General features: G+C 42.8%; 1 protein-coding gene across 1 annotated transcript; it reads right to left on the bottom strand.

Moving 5' to 3' along the window:
• Positions 1–351: 351 nt before the first annotated feature.
• On the bottom strand, positions 352–15015 carry vps37a (VPS37A subunit of ESCRT-I). The gene is made up of 12 exons (XM_079998963.1): positions 14455–15015; positions 12763–12837; positions 11784–11901; positions 10609–10712; positions 10072–10270; positions 7872–7942; positions 4533–4660; positions 4067–4125; positions 3415–3483; positions 2132–2275; positions 1730–1818; positions 352–907 (listed from the first exon to the last, which is right to left on the bottom strand). Exons 1-11 carry the CDS (start codon positions 14562–14564, stop codon positions 1738–1740), a joined length of 1158 nt encoding a protein of 385 aa, XP_079855089.1. The 5' UTR covers positions 14565–15015; the 3' UTR covers positions 352–907; positions 1730–1737.
• Positions 15016–22976: the final 7961 nt, after the last annotated feature.

Here is a 22976-nt window from a genome sequence, read left to right as displayed (position 1 = left end):
CCTTGTACAGTCATATTAAACAGTTGTGATTGGCCAGATCCAGGCCAGCTCGGCTGAAAATGTTAACCGGAGGGGGCCAGATGCATCTGCCAGAGCAAATAAAACATGAGCTCGCAGATTGGTCTGGTTCCTAGGCGAGCTCGGTCCCTGTGGTGTGTGTGTGTTCCGTATTCCTGTACAGGATCTCCCAATAAATACAATGTAAAAAGGGGCAAAAACAAAACGAGCAGCTTTTATAATCCTGTGTCTTCAGTGTTTCTTTCCCATAGCAACCGGCATAGTCCAAAAAAACCCACTTAAGATGGAAAATCCCATAAAATCAAAGGTGTGTCAATATCACAAACACGAGAGCTTTATTCTAAATGCTTTTATTACCCTAACAAATTAAATAACAGCTTATAATACAAGGTGTCCGAGTCTTTGATATCAATAAAGCCTATTATTAACAATTAATTACAGTATCCAATGTCCACGTTGAGCTATTCTTGAGCTAATTCTTGCACAAAATCATTCCAAAAATCAATACTCAAATCGTCTTGAATCTCTGAAAGAGTCCTGAACGGGAAGAGTCACTGACCACTCCTTGAGCTATTAACCTGGGGCTCTGGGTCACAGGTTTAGAACGTTTTTACACGGTTAGGTTGATCCTAGTTACGTGGATAGTTGGTGCAATGTCACACGGTGCCTCCTCGCTGTTGGGATTTCAGGGCCCTGTCTACATTATTAAAAGGGATTTTGGAGCCAATTGTTGAGCAAAATACTGGTTGTTTCTTTAACACAATACATTATCATCATCGTAACCCTTCATCTCCCTCCTGATCCTCGGGGCTTATGCAGCGTTCTTCTCATCTCTTCTGCATCTTCCACCGCTTTCCAGCCGAGGTTTCGCGATCGAAAAACGGCAAACCTGAAGGACAAATAGATATGGAGAAACGTTTTTGACCGTCCTGGACAGATCCGACGCTGAACTCTGATGACGCCACTGACGAGCCACACGGTAGCTTAGTGTATCTGTGGTGACAGGGTGATGACTTTGTGTCCATATAGCAAAGAAAACCAACCCGCCACACTTTCCGGTTCAGTCGGGGGCGTTGACGCACCTGGACAGCCCACACCACACCAGAGTTATCAATGGATACTTGACCTGAGTCACGTATCCATTGACAACGCACAAAAGCAGTGTATAAATAAATCCATTAACATGTACAATGGGTGCTCTACAGTTTTCTCTAGCTATCTACGCATGTAGTCTTCCATATTTTTATGAGCGTCCTGCTTATGTTCATTTTTCAGTGGTATAATGTACACATTGTCCTTTTTCTATTATGTTTGCAAAGGTTTGTTACGATTTATGTTGTGTTTTTTGGTGGTCCAGGGTCCAAACGGAAGAAAAGGGTCTGTTGGTGCGAACTAAACAAGGTAGATGTGTAAGCAGCCTTCGACTAAATTGGTTTAAAAATCATTTAATCAGCAAATTGTGGTACGCACGACACACCTTTAGATTCACAGATATTCACAGATATAGGAGTTAGACGTAATTATTGCCCCAGGAGTGGTTCCAAAATGACGCCCGAGTGAAATTTGTTGGCACCATGTTGCTGCAAAACACTGCAGCACTGTGACTTTTCATCATTTGTGAGAAAGCTGAATTAATAAAGAACCGTGTAGACGTGTTGTTAGAGTAAAAACATCCTGTGTGTGTGTGTGTGTGTGTGTGAACATTTCATACCTTGTGTTCTAGTGGCTGATGGGAAACGGTCCATGTAGATTGATGGACTGTTGCAGCTTCTCCTCTTTGGCCCTTCTGCTGTGGCAAAGCTACAAGACCAAAGTACACACATTTCAAGATTTCATTTGTTTTTTGACAGTGACCATTTCTCTTTTAGATTTGATGTTATACTAACTTATTTCAACCAGCTCTTAAACGGTTGTGAAACCTGCTGCCACTCCTAAGTGAAACGGTTTTCACTTACTTTAAGCTCAAACATTAGATACAGTCCAATCAGACTTTATCGTGATGCAAGTAGATTTGGTGACGTTTCAATATTTTTTGTCTTTGATTAGCGATACCCTCCTCCATACGTCTCAGTCCTTGAACCAAACCTGCCAACTGAATCCCTCCCTCGCTCACCGTCCTCTTCTCCATGAAGCTGGACAGGAAGTCGTCGATCTCGGTGCGTCCCTCCAAGAAGTTCTCGGCTGTCTCCTCGGACTCCTCCTCTGCCTGGTGGGCGGCCACCTTCAGACGGGCCTGCAGTGCACTGAGACTGCAGCCCTGAGAGAGAGAGAGAGAGAGAGAGAGAGAGATGTAACAGGGATTGAGAGGTTTTGAGAGTGGAGGTTCTCAACGGGTGGGTCCCGATCCAAAACTGGGTCGTTGGTCCATTTGGAGTGGACCGTGGGTGTATACGTCCACTTCTTTGACGCTGTGCTTTTATTTTGAAACACTGTTGTCAACTCTGGCTGTTATGAACTCTGATCACGTCTCACAGGCCATCATACAGTTGTTGTTAGCCAGGCGTAATGAAATCAAAGCCAACAAGTCACTTGTTACACTCAAGCTTTCCACACCAAAGCCTGCGGTGCTCAAAGCTGTGGTTTCCTGCATTACTAAATTATTATCAGTTAAATTAGAAGGGTTACATTTTTCAATCGTGTTTGGATCTTGACCTGATGACTGAGGACGTGGATCCTGAGGGTAGACCAGATGAGAAAAATGATTTTCTTTTTTTAAATTTTCACTGAAAATTACAGGTAGACTCATTACAGCTATTTTTGTAACGTAATCAGCCACGCCCACCTAAAAATCAGAAATTGCCCGCAAACTTGAACGCGGTGTCACACGCTACAGTGAATGGCCAGTAGGAAAAAAAAAGAGAGGAGACGGAGCGTTTTTTTTTTTTAAAAAGACGGTGTGTTTTTATTACAGATTTATTTCAGTTAGTTTCCAACTTGTATAAAACGAGAGACGTGAACGGTTGCGCTCTGTCCCACAGGGCGCGGTCGCCGTCCCTCCGATGCCGAGAGAGCGTGGTTTTAGATTTAGATGTATTTCCGTTTATTCCCAGAGTGACACCCTGCGTGACGTCACCGAGAGCCAAGATGTTCAAAGAAAACGCTTTTCTTTTTTATGTGCAAACTTAAACCGCCTACATTTTTCCGGTATTTTTGTCCTTGTTGCCTGAATCCCCTGTGGCAGAGTCTAGGGGTAAAGGTGGTGCAGTGGAAGGTTTCAGAAGGTGTCTAGAGGAATCTGGGCATAAAGACGGTGCTGTGCAAGGTTTTAGAAAGTGGAGAAGGTTTTAGAAAGTGTATAGAAGGGAGTAGAGTGTGTAGAAGACATCGGGTGGAGACAGGACACAGTGGCTATCAAAGGGTTTAGAAGTGTGCAGACGGTTTGGGGAGGGATCCCACCTCACTCAGCTCATGCTGTCTCTGCATCTTGGTCTCGAAGGCGGACTTCATCTGCGTCAGCTGCTCGTACTGCCAAAAGTCAAGACCTCAGCAGTCAACATGGGATGATGAGCTGTCTGTATGAGGTTCACCACACTGAACTAAATAATTTAAAGTTTGGCATCACAACACAATTTAGGTTTCATATTTCATAGTCTTCGTAACTCCTGCAAATGTTTCCTATCTCATTTCCCCAGGAAACTGTGGTTGATGGCCTCCAACCCTACGTAGCAAAGTAAGACAAACAATATATTCCTCTTGAGGTGATTTTGTATTGTCAAGAAATGTAAATGTTACCGCATTCTGATAAACTATTTTGTAGTTGACCTCATATTGTGCGACCTGAAGTTTCAATTTAGAAATGTTCAAGATTTCTGAATTTCACAATACAAGGTCTCAAATATTTGTCCAAGAGTTTAACAGTTACTTTTTTAGTCTGTTTTAATGGCACTGAATCAGACTAAAAAAAGTAAGTATTTGATTACATTTTCTAACATGGGATTTTAAATGAATGAATCAACATGATGATGATGATGATGATGATGATGAATCGTGTGTATGAGGTTCATCACAAAGCCGGTGTATTTTCATCAATACATTTTTGGAGCCTGACCTTATAGAGCATCTCCTGTCTCCTCCCCTCCAGCTGTGGCTCCATCTGGAGGTTCTTCTCTGAGGATGAGAATGGTCAAATTGTCAAACTTCAGGCAGCTACAAAGCTGCGTTCAATCAGAAAAACCAATCAATCAGGAAAGGCACTGGGTCAGACTGGGTGATCATTTCATATTATTCTCGTCTTTTACTGCTACAGTATAAACTGTGCATCAGGATAAACATTTTTTGAGTAGTAATTTAAGATGATAAAACAAAATATGAAATATCTGAGGGAGTTTTAAACTCAAAACAAATGTCATGGACTGAAATCATACAATAAACTTGACTTCAATGTGATGAAGCTCAGCAGGATACTTTCAGGGTGAAATTGGAATGTACAAGAGGATACTGTGATGTATAGTGTGAAATTCCCTGACTATTGTGATTATAAATTCCACGTGGGAGTGGAAGTCAGTGTTACTCACTGGCCAGGTCCACTATGCTGGTGACCAGCTCCTCTTTGTCACTGGTGACATGTTTGAGCTGCGGGAGAGTCACAAAGAACTCCAGCAAGAAGTCCTCCTGTTCAGACATGTCCTTCAACTGGGACATGCTGGGACCAGAAGATCGCACACATCGCAGACAGACAGTGAGAGAGAGAGAGAGAGAGAGAGAGACAGCATAGAGAGAGATAGACAGGCAGACACACAGAAAGATAGACAGTCACAAACCTTTCAGAAATCTCCAAAAAACATTTGCGGTCCATGTCATAATCAAAAGGAATTATAGAAACAGGCGGTGACAAACCAAATTGAAACAAAATTCTTTATCGGGACCGAAGCTGAAATCCAGGAAACACTAGACCAAAGACCAAGCAGCGGTATTTTTACATTTATTTTGCAATTTTATTTTATTTTTTTTAAATCAACGCATTCATGGAAAATAAATATTGCTTTGATTAATTAACCAAGTGGGAACCATTTAGGCAGAGCGTTGAATCCAATGTTGAAGTGCTTTAAACTGCAGTTCAGACTGAATGGAAGTCAATGGAAAAAGAGGCAACTTCTAGCTAGAAATACATAGTCAACAAATGCGTTAACATGCACTCAATACCCTGATTAGGGCTCAATAATCCGACTAAGGTGTTTATATGTCTTCGGAATATTGTGATTACTGAAAAACATGTTTACATGGCAGGTGCCATAGTAGGGTTATTGACAGGAAGTCAATCCTGTGGGCCACTGTCTTGAATATGCCCCCATTTTGTTTCTATATCTAGCTCCCTCATCAAACTCAACATAAAAACGGTCTTACTCAGTTGCCTTGCTGTCTTGTCTATCTGCCCAAAAAACTCTTTCTGGGTCAAATATATGCGGCGGAATCGCTGGCTGGCTGATCATATCTGGGTTAATACCACAATATTATTATATACATAAGCCTGTTCTTACATAAGCCTATGCTCTTTATCTATTCTGTACCACCACCCTGCATTACCCTTGAGTTATTATTTTATTTTATTCTATATATTTTGATTTCATTCTATAGTATTCGACTTACTGCATTACGTTTTAGGAATCAGTTAGTTGGTCAAGTAGAAATTCTTAGGTAGCTACTGTGTTCAGTCTAGGACATATTGTGTGTAATCACCGGGTGCATTGCATTGACATTTCACTGCATATATGTTTGAAAGTATGTATATGTATTTGACGAATAAACCCTATTGAATCTTGAATCAATAAATAATAATGATTGAGGAGAAATGAAGGTCTGTTAACTGGGTCGGGCTTCAGGGTATGGTGTTTGCATGACCGTTGAAATAGCCAGAGTATCACCTTAACCCGATTATGATCAGCTTATTTAAGTGCATGTGCGCTGAATACATTTTTCCCCCACAAGACCTTAGGGTCTCATTATCCAAGATTATTTAGTCCGATGGTGTGTCTGGGTTGTGATTTTGAAAATGATGCAATAAAAAAGGATCTCAAGGTTTAACTTGAGATATAGTTGGATGCGTGCTTGCCTTGATTGACAGGTCTCGCATTCATGCAAGGTGGAGGTGTTCTGACTGTCTGGGGGTTTCACGCCCCCAGCTCCCCACACCAGGACCCGCTGCCCAAATGTAGCATGAGCATAAACCCCAACTCAATGATTCAATTTGGTTTTTGTCCCATTTTATTTCTACGGTTTATAGAAGAATTTTTTTTTTAGTGCTCACGTTTGTTGTTGATTTTGCTGGGATTGGACATGGCTCCTACAATCAAGATTTACAAGATCCGCTCTGCGTGCGTTTCCTCCGGGGCTGCAGGGTGTTAACCATCTGCTGCTACTCGTGTAATGCAGCCTAATTACTATCACCACTGCCCAATAACGACTTATTTTACAGAGTAGACTACACGGAGCAGCCATTAGTCACAATTTGAACCCGATAAGTCTTTGTGACAAAAGATGCTAGACAGACTTGTCAAATAAATGACAAAAAAAATTATTAAATTATAATTATTATTCAGCCCTGAAATTCGGCTTCAGCGTTAAGCAAGAATTTTCATTCTAATGAATCAATGCTTGAAATCTTAAAGTGGCAACCATAACATCATCTGTGATGGGTGGATCACGATAGTCCCAGGATTCCATTCTAAACTGATTTTTATTCCTCCAACATCCATGTTTAACACGGTAGGATTATTTTCCCACAGTATGCCTTCTCCGGATGGTGGTGATGTTTTGTTTTTCACTTGAGGTGGTGGGGGATATTTTTTCAGCTCTGCTTTTTTGTGAATGTTCACCCACATGACAATCTACTGACCACAACAAGCTATGCTGGTGTACCAAATTCACCGTAGCTGCCTTTCATTTCCTGTGCTTGTCTCATCTTTGCATGGAAAGGTGGACACCGCTACCAACAATGTTGTTGGTAACAGAAATACAACCGCAAAACCACATTACTTAAGTGAGCCACACGAATACGGAAGTGAGCCACCCCGAATGCACTGATTTATCAGCAATAAAATATATTCAACTAAATTATTTTGTGTCTGTAATTTTATAAGAATTTATACAAGTAACAACCTGGAGCTGCAGCTATCACAGACCAATTGTGCCACACGAGATCACCGTGTCCAAATCCTCCATCTGCTTCCTCCATGCAATTAATAAATAGAAAAAACAACTTTTATATCAGTCCACAGTTTTATTTTAAGCCATATAATATATATGGCTGGATTATGCGATATTCCAGAGAAAACAGCTTCTATCTGCTCTGTGAAAGTGTGGTGAATTTTGCGAACAATTCAATTCTTTTGGATGAACAAACTGAATCATTTCCTGAAACGATCCGTTCATCAGTCAGTTCAGTTGAGCTGAGAGCGATTTGATTAGTGAATCACTGATTTGTTTGCAGGGATACGTTCACTAATGAGTGAATCCCACTTTTCACCCAAAAGATTTGAGTCGATCCCAAACTTCACCACACTATCACAGAGCCGGTAGAAGCTGCTTTTTCTGGAATAGCGCACTTATGGCTTCAATGAAAACTGTGGACTGATAAAAAGTTGTTTTTTCTATTTATTAATTGCATGGAGGAAGGAGATGGAGGATAATTACGGATTAAATATATTTTATCGCTTAGAAATCAGTGCAGTGCAGTGTGGCTTGCCCCGTAATGTGGTTTTGTAGCTGTGTTTCCTGTTAATGTAGTTGTGTTCGCCTTAATTTGCTTGTGTTTTGTCTATTTGTATGTGTTTTCTGAAGTTGCAGTGCGTTGAGCTCTCAGGGCCACCGTACTTTTCAGTCGCGCTACGGGTAGTGTGGTGGATATGAGTTTCTACCTCATCTCCGAGAGCTCAGGGAAGGACTCTGGAATCTCAGGCATCTTGTACATGTGTCCGTTCAGTCCTACCTATTTGGTCGAGACAGACAGGGAGGATTCTGGTGGTTAACATGTCCCTCAGTAGTACAAAAGAGGAATGTGTTCTACAACATACGGATAAGCGGTACAAAGGACGGTGAGGATACAAGGTTCATTCGGGCGTTACAAAATGAGATTCGAGGACTTTCAAGTACTTTTTTAAGCACTATTCTTTAATTTTCAAGGACACAGTTTGACCACTATGTGAAATTGGCTTCAAAGCCCGGCACTGTTCCTGGGGGCTTGCTCAGAAGAAGCACTCAACCAGTCAGAGCTGCTCTCACTGAATCCTGACTCACGAGCTGCTCAACTGGAGTTGACAGGCGAGTATCAAGTTCCACACACTCCCAGTCCCCACTGATTCACACAGTCAGGCCACCGATTTGCTTCCGGAAAATGATCCATAACATTGTGATAAAAGACTGAAAGACCAAAAGCTCTCAAAGGCAAACCATTTATTTTTAAATTTGTTTTATTTAATTCCAGTATTATGATCAATCAGAATCAAGTAGTACAAATGTACGGACAAATTACAATTTATGGACAGTTACTGTCACTGTAGCGTGGAACTTGTGGGAGAGTGAGTGATTGGTGCAGCCCGCGTCAGAGTCAATCAGCTCAGGGCAGGGGACGGGCTGGGAGAGCAGGTACTGAGCAAGTACTGAGTTGAAACAAGCGCCAAAGTGGTTTATTTTCTCACAGGGCTAGGTTAATACAGTTATTAACTTGATACATTTCCACAAACACAGTTTCTATAAGAGTTGCATAGAAGTGTGAGTGACATGTTGTCTAGCTAGTAGCAGGTAGGAGAGGCGAGTCAGTGTACGAGTTAGTGGAGATGAGGACTCGTCACTCCCAAGTCAGTAAAAAGAGTCGTTTGTTTCGAACGATTTGTTCAAACTCATCACTAATCTTGCTACGGATTGTTTGCTATGGTGGGGCTAGCAGCTCTAGCTTACACTGCTAAAAGGGAGCAGGACACACTGTCCCGCTTCTCCGTGTCGGTGGGCTACGTGCAGCGCTGCGTGCGGTGCTACGTGCAGCGCTGCGTGCGGGGCACTCGTTGCAAAGTGCGGGTTTGTGGCGCAGAGAAGTTGTTTTGCTGCTCCATCGCTAGCTCTGTTAGCCATTCTAGCCCTCCAGCCCATAGGGAACAACAGGAAACCTATGCCACAGCTAATTCCTATCCCAACTGAAACATTCACATGAAACTTATAGTAGAGATGTGAATGTGTGACATCTCAGAGGGTTTTGAACAACTGCACTACCTCAAGAAGAATATTGTTTTCATTAATGTAAAAAACATGCAATTATTGTTAATGTTTACTACAGTCATTCTGCTGTTCTCTCCTACTAGACAAGAAAAAAATGTACCTCTTTGTCATGTTAAAGCCGTTATATTTATTTTTAATAAAGATTTTGTTTGAAACCTATTTCTTTGAATGGAGCAAAATAAACATTTATTTTCTCAATATTTGAATGATGTTTTTATTATACCACTAACAACTAACAACTATAGAGTAAAGAGACAACATTTTGATTTTGGGACAGTTAAAATTGTTTTTCGGATTTGGATGAAAAAAATTTAGTCTGGAGCCCTGAGTCTCTGTGTCGTTGCCAAGGAAACTCTTGGTGTAATGTCAGCTATCGGAGTCATTTTAAATAACTACTATCCTTAAATTTAAGAATTTACTAAATAAAGACAAAGCTTCACTTTTGGTAGGTGAAAACAGACCTCAGGGACAGGCTGCAAGGAGAGCACTTGGGGGGTCTGCATGAAGATCCTGTGGCAAAATTTGCATATATTGATGCCATGGTGAAGTTTTTTCCAGGCCAGGTAAGATAAAGTGCAGCAATGAATCATACAGACTGTGTTCATGATATGCTAATGTTTTGCAAAGGTCATTTGTTACACAGCTTATTTATATGCAATAAATGCAGCTTATTAAGCCATCCTCTCCTTGTGATCACTTTGTTTGAAGTCTTGAATATACCAAGCAAACTAAAATTTGAACGCAAATATAAATTGCAGACCGCCTGCTGCGCCATCTGACCGAAGCCAACCTGTCGGTTACGGGCTTTTTCGGTGCCAATGCACAGGCCTGAAAAAAATGTATTACCTGCGAGTCTCCGGTGGGTACTGGTAGTGGAAGGTCTGTAATCAGCCCGTATGGAGCTGGAGCTCTAGGGGGCCCGTGTGACATGTCCACCCCCAGATGGGGCACAGCGGCTGGGGCCGGGCCAGGCCCCATAGACCGAGGACTGTAATGAAAAGCCTGGGTGGGGTACGGAGCCATGCCTGAAGGCTTGTACATACCGCTGAAGAAAGACAGGGGGGGGGTTATGAGGTTGATGAAAAATTTGGTCTTTGTTCTGGTCACACTTAACACCCATAACAACTCAAATCAACCGTTTATCCAGCAAAAGGGTATTACAACATGCTCCTTGATTTGAAAAGAAAGCAGGCAGATAAATCTTGTGACCGTTTCATTTGGAATTTGACTGGGTCTTATTGGTAAACACATTTCTGGGTGCTTCTCACAGAAAAGACAGAAATAGGCTTTCAGATGAGGCGTGATAATGATGTTATAGTGTAAACATTGACACTGTCTTATGTGCTTTATCAGAAGTCAAAGACATCATCAGAGTGGACTCACTACGGGAATCCTGTGGCGCCGCTAGACATCAGGACCGGAGGACTATTCCAGAACTCATCCACCAGACTTTGAATGACCTTCCCCAGGTCAGAGTGCATACTGAACTGCAACACACAATAACAACAGCACAAGTGTTAAAAAGAGCACCGAGACCGGAGGATTAAATTCCTGCATGCCAGGGATTTTAAACGTCATTGACAGCATATTTTCTCCCTTTTTTATTGCAGAATTAACAAAGTGAACACAATAAACCCTCACTCTTGCAGGACACATGGCCAAAGTATTACAGGGTTCATTCTGGCATTACAAAATGAGATTCAAGTTCTCAAGGAATCAAGGACTTCAAGGAATTTAATAGAACACAATTTTCAAATCGAGAAGGCAGCGTTTTTTTTTGTTTTTTTTATGTTACACAATCTAACCGGGCCGGCTCTTCCTTAAGGCGAGATAGGCGGCCGCCTAGCGCAGCACCCTGGGGCGTGGGGGTTTTCAGGGATCGGGGCATATTCTGTGCACCCGTCTCCCTCTCCGACGGTATAGAAGATGCGCGTGCCAGCTACGGGGTGCCTGCGATCGGCACGCCACACCAACAATGGTTTTATTTCATTTTAGGTCTCCTTAGGGAACAAAACCGTGCGTGAACCCCCCCCACCCCCCACCCAAGCTGTCCCTGAGCACATGGAACAGCGCTCCATGTATGTGGACATAATACATTTCTGCTGAAACTGCATATTTTTCGAATGTTCATTTTTCGATTCGAACAGTTACAAGGCTTGAAGTTAAATCAATGAGTAAATATATTCTGCTGTGATTGAAGGTTTTTCTTTTTACAATTCAACAATTAAATAAAGATATGTTATTTATATCAATTCATGCATCAATATTCATCTAATTTCATCATAACACTGTATCCAATGTTGTGTTAGTCATACTATAGAAAGATTTATTGCTTGTGTTTAGTGAATAATAATAATACTTTAGTAAAGAACTTTTCAAAAAATCACATAATAAATCTTAATTGCAATATCAATCTTAAAAAAAAGTTTTTAAATCGGTATCTGGACAGCACTTTTCTCCAAATGTAGTGCAGTTTCCAGTTAAAATACTAACTAACCCTATAGATTTTGAAACATTTTGGCTGTTGTGTGCTGACCAGCACACAGCTGACTGCTTACATTCGTGATAAGAGGGCTCGTGACCACGGTGCCATTGTTGCCGTCCACTAGGTGGTGACCAACAGGTGGGTAAACACTGACTACTGGCTTCTCCTGTGGGAACTGGGGAGGCAGCAGACTGGGCCAGAGAGCGAGAGAGGGGAAGAGATAGCAGATGGGAGGATGATGGGGCCGGAAGTTGAATTGAACATGTGGCACAGGGGAGGATAGAGAGAGAGAGAGAGAGAGAGAGAGAGAGAGAGAGAGAGAAATATTTAGAAGATGGCATGTGAGAAGGAAAAGACAGTGGATAAGAGGAGTAAATGAGCAGCATAAAGAACAGTGATATAGGCAGGACAATGAGAGGGAGAACACACGTCGATGATCATTTTGTATAATTGTGACATACAATTCTATGTTTGCTTCCAAATGTGAGGAGGATTTTTTTAAACGAATGTTGGATATGTCCCAATAAATAAGAGTGTGAATTTGGCGCATTTACATCGGTTGGTTGGAGGCAAATGATGTCCACCTTAGTGTCCATGTTTATACAACATGGGATTTGCGAAACATGATTTTGTGCCTGTTTAAAATGTGTGATGAACGCCAATCAATCCTAAACTGAACACCTCTGACATTTCATGTGATGTCCTGATGTTTACATGGGAGTCATCTCATTACGCACACACACACACACACACACACACACACACGCGATCATTCCAAACCATTACGTTTGTGAGTACATTTTACCCTCAAAACTTATCATACAGGTGTCATGAGTGCGAACCAAGAAGTCTTTGTCTGATTTTTGTCATTATTAGGAAATAGCATATATGGGGCCCAAATCTAGAGATATGTACACAGAGCCACGGTTATAGGCTAGCACCCATAAAAGTTTTAACATTCCAGAACACAGCATTCACCTCGGCACATGACGGAGGCTCTGAAATAGGCTGGTTCTCTCATACAGTTGCTGCCTCTGGAGCCAATTACTCACATGTTGACACTAATGGTGGAGTTGTTGACTGTGAATGGTATCCTGTACTCCACATCCTTCTGGATTTCTGCAAGGCTAAAAAAGGAGGAACACACAGGATGATGGACAGCGTATGTTGGATGTGAAACAGAGCATTGTGATGGGAACAAATACATATAGTTTAAAATGTAACAAAACTTTATTTTTCCTGTTAGTGCAAGAAAAAATAAAATGTGTGTGGTATATCTTTGTTCTGGTCGGATAAGTTGGGTTCAAGTTCAATCTTCTGATAGTTGTGCCCACAACACCTTCGTGGAAAAATACTACCTAAGGATTACAATAAGTATTTCAATCTCTCCAGTCCATTTTCACCTCGTGGAACAGTCTGTAGTTGGTAGGATTTGCGATTGACTTATCGAAGCGCCCCTAGTAAACAATCGTTAATACTTTAATCTGTACACAAGGTTGGCTAAATATTACACGTCTACACGTGAGACGCTGTGGCTGACAGACAACCAGCTGATTACACATCAATGTTTGCCCTTAGCCCTAAAAAAAGCTACTCGCTGACTCGATCACATTGCAGTGTTGCATACATACACACGCATGCACGCACGCACACACGCGCGCACACACACACACACACACACACACACACACACACACACACACACACACACACACACACACACACACACACACACACACACAAATTTATTGGTACCCTTACAGCTCATTGAAACAATGCTTTATTCCTCTTAAAAAGTGATGAAATTAAAAGCAATTGATGTTTTGGAGTGGTCATCTGTAATGACATCTGAAGAATTCAGAGATGTATTAATTGTTATTTATTATTCTAATTTTTTCTCGTTCTTGTTATTTTTGATCTTATTTTATTCGATAGTGTTTTTGTGTTATAAATGTACCTTTGTTTAATAAAACAGGTGTTCAAAAGAGCTCAAACTGCGTATTTTCCATTATGGACCCTAACAGCCCTAACAGTAGCCACAGTATACCAAGGGAAATTCTGAATCACCCGTCTCAACCTCTGATATTAACAGTATTACATTATTGACATTGTCTACTAAAGTCTAGTAAATCCAAGATTGTTCCTGTAAGGTAAATGATGAGCACTTTATTAAATAAATGTTGTTTACATTATTTGTTCATCCTTTTAATTGTTTTAGCCTGTTCATATTCCCAGAGTAGGAATATGAACAACATTGCCCCTCCGCAAAGTTCTCTGAAGTTTTGCAGCTAACTTGCCTTCATTCTAGAGGAAGGACTTGATATAACTTAATTCTAAAACTCACCAGAAGTGAGCATTTAGTTCAATACTGTATTTTTTTCAAGCCTAACCAGTTCGAATCCCAGACAACGCGTCTGTCACGCCACCCTTAAATGTCACCTTGCCACCCCGCATATAACTTCCTCGAATCGCCACTGATTACATGGCAGACTAACCTGGCCCCCGCTGCGAGTGGAGGGGCTTACGCACGAATATAATGGGAAATTCAACTGTAGAGTCAAACACCTCGGAGTATGCGCTTAGCAGGCTAATGCTAACGCTATGTTGACACCAGCGGAGTTAACTGTGTACACGGGAAAACCAGCCAAGAAGCGCGGACATGTGTCAAACTGCTCCGATCAAGGCAGTCTGATGGAAACACACGATTTATAGTTATTTATCGAGGTGGCGGTATTTATTTTTACCTGGGGTGAGCCGCTTTGAGAGACTCGATCTGCCGCTGTCTCTGTTGTTGTAAACTGTTCAGAGGTGGTAGCGGTCCAGAGCCCTTAGCCAGGGGGAAAAGCCAGTTCATCCTCTCCCGGCACCACCGCTGACTTGATCCAAAATGGTTCGATCCCGGACGCGGCGGGCGAAGCAGCGAGAAAGTGAAACTGTGATTTCGAACGCTAACCGCCGTTAGCTTAGCTAGCTGGAGTTTGGCTTGGGCTCTTCAACGCCGCTCTGACGTTTCTTCTAAATTTACGTTACGAAGTCGGACGGCATGTCCTAAATTTTACTTTCAAACCGTAGCTCCGCTTTCCCGGCCCTTGACATTTCAACAACGGTATCGCCGTCGTTCGAGCTGTGCCGTGTCTGACGCGCTAACAAAGGGAACCACAGCAACCTCCAGGTTCGGCACCAGCTCGACCGACTTGTTTACGTACTACGTCATTGCACAAAATTGAAAAGTTCCGTTTGAAAATAAAAATAAAACTGAAAGTGCGTGTATTTGGTTAAGCACATTTGGGTTTTGAAACATACATTTCAAATATATAAATCACAATTTCAAAATAAAATGGTAAAAAAAAGACAGTTGACAGGGCACCACACGTGACCAAGTGACGTCATAGCCGTTCCAGGACAGTGGGAACGGAATGTACCGAGGTCCAAACTTCACACCCTAATGAACCGCATACAATTCAAAAACACAACGGAAGATACAATTTCGCAAACAGTTGCTGTTTTCGGAATATAAACGTTGTAGATAAACCCCTAGCGTAATACAGCACATAACAACGAGAAAGTGTTTTTTATTGAATATCTACTGATAGTTTAGAGTGACGTTTTATGAAGTGGCGTGTTTTTTTTTAAGCTGTAAAGTGAAAAACTTCGATCCCTGATGTCACATGAATGGTTCTTTTTTTTCCCCCCAAACGGGAGTAGATCTGCATTACACACATTAAGGATGACTCAGCAGCGCCATCCGCTGCTTGAGGATGGGAGTATGCTGGGAGTAGAGGGGTACTTTTAGTGGCCCGATGCCGAACACATTAAAAACATATTCTCTATATAAGTGAGAAAAATGACTGTAAAGCCACGCTGACTTTTAAAAAAATCGAGACATCCCCTCGGCTCCTTCTTGGCATTTATTTAAAATTGTGTAGTGGGTGGAGTAAAAAATGCAATTCACAAATGAAAGTCGGCCTCAATTTTATGGAAGCATGTATGCAGTATTTTTTTAAAATAAAACTTATAATAAATTATATATAGTATATATTGTAATATAAATAACAGTTCCATTCATTTAAAAAGTCCAACGTTCTAGCAAAGCAGGTTTTTAAGACTGTACTAAGCATAATACAGTATACTTAGTATGAATGAAATGAGTATGAATTAAATGTTATGCCGACCTGTATGTGACCAAGCATATACTGTATATTATACGGTATATTATACAAGCATTAACTGTTTATTATCCAGTATATAATACTAACATAAACTGTATATTATACAAGCATTTACTGTATATCATACAGTTGATTTGTTTTCCGCATGTTTGATTTGGCATGGTTTTTACGCCGGATGCCCTTCCTGACGAAACCCTCTCTATTCATCCGGGCTTGGGACCGGCACTGATGATACACTGGCTTGTGCACCCCATTGGCTAGATTAACGGTGCCAGGTGACTGGGAAACAACTGCAGAAGTGGTGAGGGAGACGTCTAAGAAGGTACTCGGTGTATCATGCGGGAAGAGGAAGGAAGACAAGGACTCTTGGTGGTGGAATGAGGAAGTACAGGAGAGCAAAGAGCAGAAGAGGTTGGCGAAGAAGAAATGGGATAGTCAGAGAGATGAAGAAAGTAGACAGAAGTACAAGCTGATGCGGCACAAGGTGAAGAGAGAAGTGGCAAAGGCAAAGGAAAAGGCATACGACGAGTTGTATGAGAGGTTGGAAAGTAAGGAAGGAGAAAAGGACTTGTACCGATTGGCAAGACAAAGGGACCAAGCTGGGAAGGATGTACAGCAGCTTAGGGTGATGAAGGATAATGATGGGAATGTGCTGACTAGTGAGGAGAGTGTGTTGAGAAGGTGGAAGGAGTACTTTGAGGAGTTGATGAATGAAGGAAATGAGAGGGAGAGAAGAGTGGATGATGTGGGGATAGTGGATCAAGAAGTGCAGCAAATTAGCAAGGATGGTGGTGAGAACAGCATTAAAGAAGATGAAGATTGAAAGGCAGTTGGCCCAGATGACATACCTGGGGAAGCATTGAAATATTTAGGTGAGATGTCAGTGGCATTTCTAACGAGACTGTTTAACAACATCCTGGAAAGGGAGAGGATGCTGGAGGAGTGGAGAAGAAGTGTACTGGTACCCATCTTCAAGAATAAGGGAGATGTACAGAGCTGTAGTAACTTCAGTGGAATAAAGTTGATCAGCCACAGCATGAAGCTATGGGGAAGGATAGTGGAGGCTAGGTTAAGAGGAGAGGTGGGCATCAGTGAGCAGCAGTATTGTTTCATGCCGGGAAAGAGTACTACAGATGCAATGTTTGCTTTAAGAATGTTGATGGAAAAGTAGATGGAAGGCCAGAGGGAGTTGCACTGCGTCTTTGTGGATTTTGAGAAAGCATATGATTGGATGCAGAGAGAGGAAGTGTGGTATTGCATGAGGAAGTCTGGGGTGGCAGAGAAGTACGTAAGAGTGGTACAGTAAGGTGTGCAGTAGGTGTGACAAAGGCATTCAAAGTGGAGGTGGGAGTGCAGCAAGGATCAGCTCTGAGCCCTTTCTTGTTTGCAATGGTGATGGACAGGTTAACAGATGAAATCAGGCAGGAGTCTCCGTGGACTATGATGTTCGCGGATTACATTGTGATCTGTAGCGAGAGTAGGGAACAGGTTAAGGAGAGCCTGGAGAAGTGGAGGCATGCATTAGGAAGAAGAGGAATGAAAGTCAGCAGGAGTAAGACGGAATACTGATATGTGCCTGAATGGGAGGGAGGGTGGCGAAAAGCTGAGAATGCAAGGAGTGGGGGTGGAGAAGGCGGATGAGTTCAAGTACTTGGGGTGGACCATCCAAAGCAGCGGAGAGTACAGGAGAGAGGTGAAGAAGAGAGCACAGGCAGGGTGGAGTGGGTGGAGAAGAGTTTCCGGAGTGATCTGTGACAGAAGGGTTCCAGCAAGAGTGAAGGGGAAGGTCTACAGGACGGTAGTGAGACCAGCTACGTATGTTGTACGGTTTAAAGGTGGTGGCACTGACAAAAAGGCAGGTGGCTGAAGTGGAGGTGGCAGAGGTGAGGATGTCGAGATTTTCATTGGGAGTGACAAGGATGGACAGGATTTAGAACAAGTACATTAGTGGGACAGCTCAGGTTGGACAGTTTGGTGAAAAAGTGTGAGAGGCGAGATTGAGATGCTTTGGACACGTGTGTAGGAGAGATGAGAGTTACATTGGGAGAAGGATGCTGAGGATGGAGCTGCCAGGCAAGAGGAAAAGAGGAAGGCCAAAGAGAAGGTTTATGGATGTGGTGAGGGAGGACATGCAGGCAGTTGGTGTAAGGGAGGAAGATGTGCAGACCAGAAGGTAATGGAGGTAGATGATCCGCTGTGGCGACTCCTAACAGGAGCAGCCGAAAGAAGAAGAAGATACTGTATTTTATACAGTATATTATACAAGCATATACAGTATAATATACAGTAAATGCTATATAATATACAAGCATAAACTGTATATTATACAGTATATTATACAAGCATGTACTGTATATTATACAGTATATGCTTGGTCACATTCAGGTCGGCATAACATTTAATTCCATGATCACCCAAACAATTATTTTGAAGTACTAGACTGACACATGCCGTGGTTTTTCTTCCTTCTTGGCTGAGAGTTGCTCATTCTTGGAAGAATCTTTCCGCTTCATCCGCGGCCGTAGTGTTGTTTAGCGCAGGCGGCATAAATTGCTTCATTGTGGTGCTCGCACGGCAATTTTGCACTAAAGGCGCACACCTCCCAATTTTTGGAACTCCGCCTCCTAATCCAAGATGGTGGGGTTACAAAGGAAGGTTGTGCGAAGAAGTCCGCAGGTACAATCTAAACAATCCATTCATGTGTGACTCCAAAAATAACCAGATGGCGTTGAATTCATGGAAGGAGATGTCGCTGTCTCTGTCTAAATATTTGCACTATTGAAATATCTCAGGACTTCTTAATGTAATGTTTAAACCGACAATTTGCCCCAACTCACAACTATATATATATAAGTGGCGGGCTATGAATTTTACACCTAGGCCTTCAGTGGCGTCCTACCTAAATCAATCCACCTCTTAATACCATCATTATGACACCATGCTTACAGACACCATCAATATTATACAGAAACGCAGTAGAACAGGACGTTGCATCAAAGACAGGTATTTTATATAGCAAGAATGAATGCCATTATTAAGGAAAGAAACCTAATAAACACAATTCAACAGGTCTCCTTTCACTGCAGTCAGAGCTGCGCCACATACATATATAGCAGAAGCATCAATATTAACCTCATATGATGACAAAATGACAAAAATAAAGCTTTGAGGCCCCTTGAGTCAGTACTAAATTCAGTTTATGTGCATCGCAGTGTATGAATAACGCCATAGTTAGCCTGCACTTCACTTAGTCTAGATGACATGACAGGTGCGCCATCGTAACACTGTGCCACAACTTTATCCAGACATTCATTTTACCCCACGAAACAGACAATAAGAGCAGCAATGTCATGGGCTCGCTTGCCACTAGTAACATCTTCAAATTTTATAAAGCGCTCCTTGACACCTGTGTCCGTCACATAACGCAGGACCAGTGCGAGCTGTGCTGCATTACTCACGTCTGTCATCTCGTCCACCATAACAGTGACAGTGCTTTAATAATCTCCCTTTTTATCTATTCTCCCATCACTTCTGCAATAGCATAAATCAGGTAATTTTGTATTTTGCCTGACGTCCCACAAAACACTTTGTTAGTGGACAGGTGATCATTTAAGTTGGTGTTGTTCTCAGCAAGAAAAGAAAGACGCTCCAAATAGTTGCCTCTATTTGCGGATCCATCACTTTGTCTCCGAAATGAAAGTTCTTGTTTACCCAAAAATATGACACAATTGATCAGTCCTTTCTATATTTCCCTATTTTTCTTCACCTTTTTATTGTGGAGTTCCATTTCCCGGAACACTTGTTCGTTGAGCTGCTAGTCCACTCGGGTTTCCCCAAACATTTTCAAAAGCACCGTCGTTTGTAAGGAGGGTCCAACAACTCTCCGTCTACCACCTCTTCCTTTTGCTGCCTCCTCTCTTCAGGCTGAGAATACATAACAGGCTTGCTATCCTCCTGTTTCAGCTGTTGGCCCTGTTATGGCCCACACTCATTCGCCACTACCACTGGTGGATCGATCATATTGGGCTTTTAGATAATTTGTTTTCTGTGCTCTCAGTTGGCATTTTAGCGGTTGTCTTTGTTCAAAAGATCTGTGCTTCGTCTCGTAGTGGCGCTTCACATTGCTGCTTTTAATAATCGCCAAGGTCTCGGAACATATGAGACATACTGATTTTGAACCGCCCGTGGGAAGAATGAACATGTAAAAATCTGTCCATTCTTGATTATAAGCTCTGTTTTCACTGTCTACTTTTGTCTTTTTAGAGCACGCCATTTGTGAAATGTCTTCTCTCTGACTGACTTACTTAGTTCTCTCACTTTGTGACTCTCCTCTCTCTTGTCTCGTCTCTCAACTGTGTGTGACAGTGAGACGCTTGTCGGAATGCGCAGATTTGATTAGCTGAGTAACATCACGTGAGATGATTAACAACACATGCAATTGGTCCATGATGTTCTTGGACGGTTCCTCCAGTACCGTAAAGGCAATAAATGTTGTGCCGACTAAAATAGGAACACTCCGTCAAAATGTAATAATTCTCAATAATTTATTGCTTATTGGTCCGGGTCCAGAAGGGACGGATCTGGACCACAGTCTGCCACTTAGTGACCTCTGCCATAGAGCTTGCAAAGAGACTGGACTGCACCTCCGCCTCAAAGCACTTGCCTTGATCTGAATGCAGTCGAGCTGGGACTCCATATGGCCTGATCTAATATTTAACTAAACTCTTAATAGCTTAGCAGCTCACTGGTCCTGAGTTAGCACCGCAACTGTGAACTTTGAAAATACATCTGTGAGAATCAAAACATTTTCACGCCCATCTGATGAGCCTTCAAGCACAGTGAAATCCATGTCTATAAATTCCGGGTTTCCTGAGGCCAAAAGACTGCCCATGGATGTCACTACATTTGGTTGAGGGCTTTTGGACACAATACACCTGTGGCGGACCAAGGGGTGTGGTCAAGCACTGGCTGCGGACGAAAGCGCGGTTCCCTTTCCCGCGACCGCCAAGCTGCCTTGAATCGGCCTAATCAGTGCCAGGGAGCCAGAGAGCTTTCTTTATGTTTGTCTGTCTTGCAGAGGGGATCCACGCACGGGCTCGTCAGCTGGCCAGGAGCCAGGGAGCCGAACGCCATTCCTCCTGCGCCCGAAACCATCTTCAGCATATCATCATTATTATTATTATTATTAATTATTATTTATACGTGTGGACAGCAAGCCGTTCTGTTCAACACTTAATTAAAACTCTCGCCATGTTGGCGCACCATGGAAAAACGGACTCCGTCTCCCTCCCTAAACCCTTACTTGTGGGCAGAGAAAGACTCACCTTTCACAGACTTCGCAGAATTCTTCCACGTCATGGCACATACCTGGCCAGTAGCATCGGCTGCTCACAAGCTTAAAGGTCTTACTTCCTGATGACCATGCCCTCCATGCATCCTGGTCAACACCTCTTCTCGCAGAGACATCGGTAGGACCACTTGCTTCTGCTGTCCCTTCTGATTTTGATGCTTCGACACCCCTGGCCCCTCCCTCGCCCTTTCCACTTGGCTTGGCTTTTCACATCTTTTCTAATTCCTCAAAAAGGAAGATATTGCTGGATCTGCCCGCTGTATCTTGACCTGAAGCTCTTTACTGTATGTAGGAAAGCTGGAGGTGGACACACGCTCCACAAGAGCTCTGCTACCTCCTCACAAACAGACACCTGAGGAGGGACAGAAAGAGTACAGCACGCCTCACGAAACACATCTAGTACAGGGCTCACTGTGGCCACGGTGTATTGTCTTGACAGGGCGTCTGCAGCTGAATTTTGACGGCTGGGACGATAACCAATTTTGAAGTTGAATGGGCAAGTGCAGTAACCCAGCGCTGTTCTATCGCCCCCAACGCTTCTGTCTGTAGGAGGCTTAATGGATTATTGTCTGTAAAGACGGTGAAGCTATTGCCAATCAGGTACTCCCGGATTTTGTCAGTAACTTCCCACTTTAATCCCAACAGCTCTAGCTCCACTTGATTGTGACCACTATTCAAGTCAAGAGTGGAGAACCACCTAGCGCTGCTTGAGGAGTTTAGGGGCTCTTCAATGTGTGGGAGGGGAAATGCATGTTTCCGGGTTTTGCATTCAACTGCCCCTTAGTCAACGTACATCCTAATTGAGTCATCCTTCTTTCTGACAATCACTAAGGGGGAGGAGTATGGGCTGCTACTCTCCCTGATCACTCCCTGTTCTAGGAGCATCTTAATGTGATTTTTGACTTCCTCATACTGACTAGGCGGCATCCTTTCATACCATTGGCTAACTTGAGCCTCATCATTTACTGGAATCCCATGCTGAATTTAATTTGTGTAACCCAGATCACTAGCTGACTGTGCAAACACGTGAGAATAGATACACAAAGGCTGCTTGGCTCGCTCTACCTGGTTGTTTCTCAGACCTGGAAATTATAGCTTGGCTATTTTAGGTGCTACTCCCTTCCCGAGTGCAGCTCGCTCAATAAAACCTGCTCTTCTCGGGGGCCTACATGCGGAAAGCACACTGAGGCTTCTTCGCCCACAACATCCCCTACTGAATAGAGATTCCAGGGGTGTACGAGGCCTCAGAGACCACCCAGCCCCCAGGTAAGGAACCCTCATCCATGCCCAGAGGCTCAACGAACACAGAGGACCTTTGCAATACTTGACCTGGTGCTCCTGAGACAGGAACCAAGCACACAGATCCATCTGGCACCATAAAATGTGCTGTTGTTGGAGCAAAATGATTGTCCTCTGCTAAGACAAACTGCTTGTTTTGACATACACTCAATGCAGCTTTCCATCCTAGGTCACATTGAGTAGGCTGTTGGGCCTCAGGGAGAAAAATCTCAGAACCCTTATTTTGTATTCATTCCAATTAGGCCTGGAATGGCATGCTTACGTTCTTTTGCTGTAAGCCACAGGATCTTTCTCGACCAGTATTCCCCCTTTTAGGTATAGTCCAGCCCAGTGCCACAGCCTCAACATCCACTTCAAAGTAACCCAGGAATGGAATGACCAAGCCATTTGCCCCACTTAAAGAAAGCCAACCACAGACCCTTACATCCTTCTTCCATTTAGGCAGTAC

The sequence above is a fragment of the Zeus faber genome, assembly GCF_960531495.2.
Source record: "Zeus faber genome assembly, chromosome: 4".
Classification (NCBI taxonomy): domain Eukaryota; kingdom Metazoa; phylum Chordata; class Actinopteri; order Zeiformes; family Zeidae; genus Zeus; species Zeus faber.
Note: the sequence above shows the minus strand (reverse complement) of the source record. Positions and strands in the feature narration are given on the sequence as shown.

Coding starts and splice junctions, on each gene's coding strand:
- vps37a (XM_079998963.1), bottom strand. CDS start 14,564: ATGAACTGGCTTTTCCCCCTGGCTAAGGGCTCTGGACCGCTACCACCT. Junction 10,271..10,608: donor GGCGCCACAGGATTCCCGTA/GTGAGTCCACTC, acceptor GTCTTTCTTCAG/CGGTATGTACAAGCCTTCAG. Junction 1,819..2,131: donor GCTTCATGGAGAAGAGGACG/GTGAGCGAGGGA, acceptor TTGGTCTTGTAG/CTTTGCCACAGCAGAAGGGC.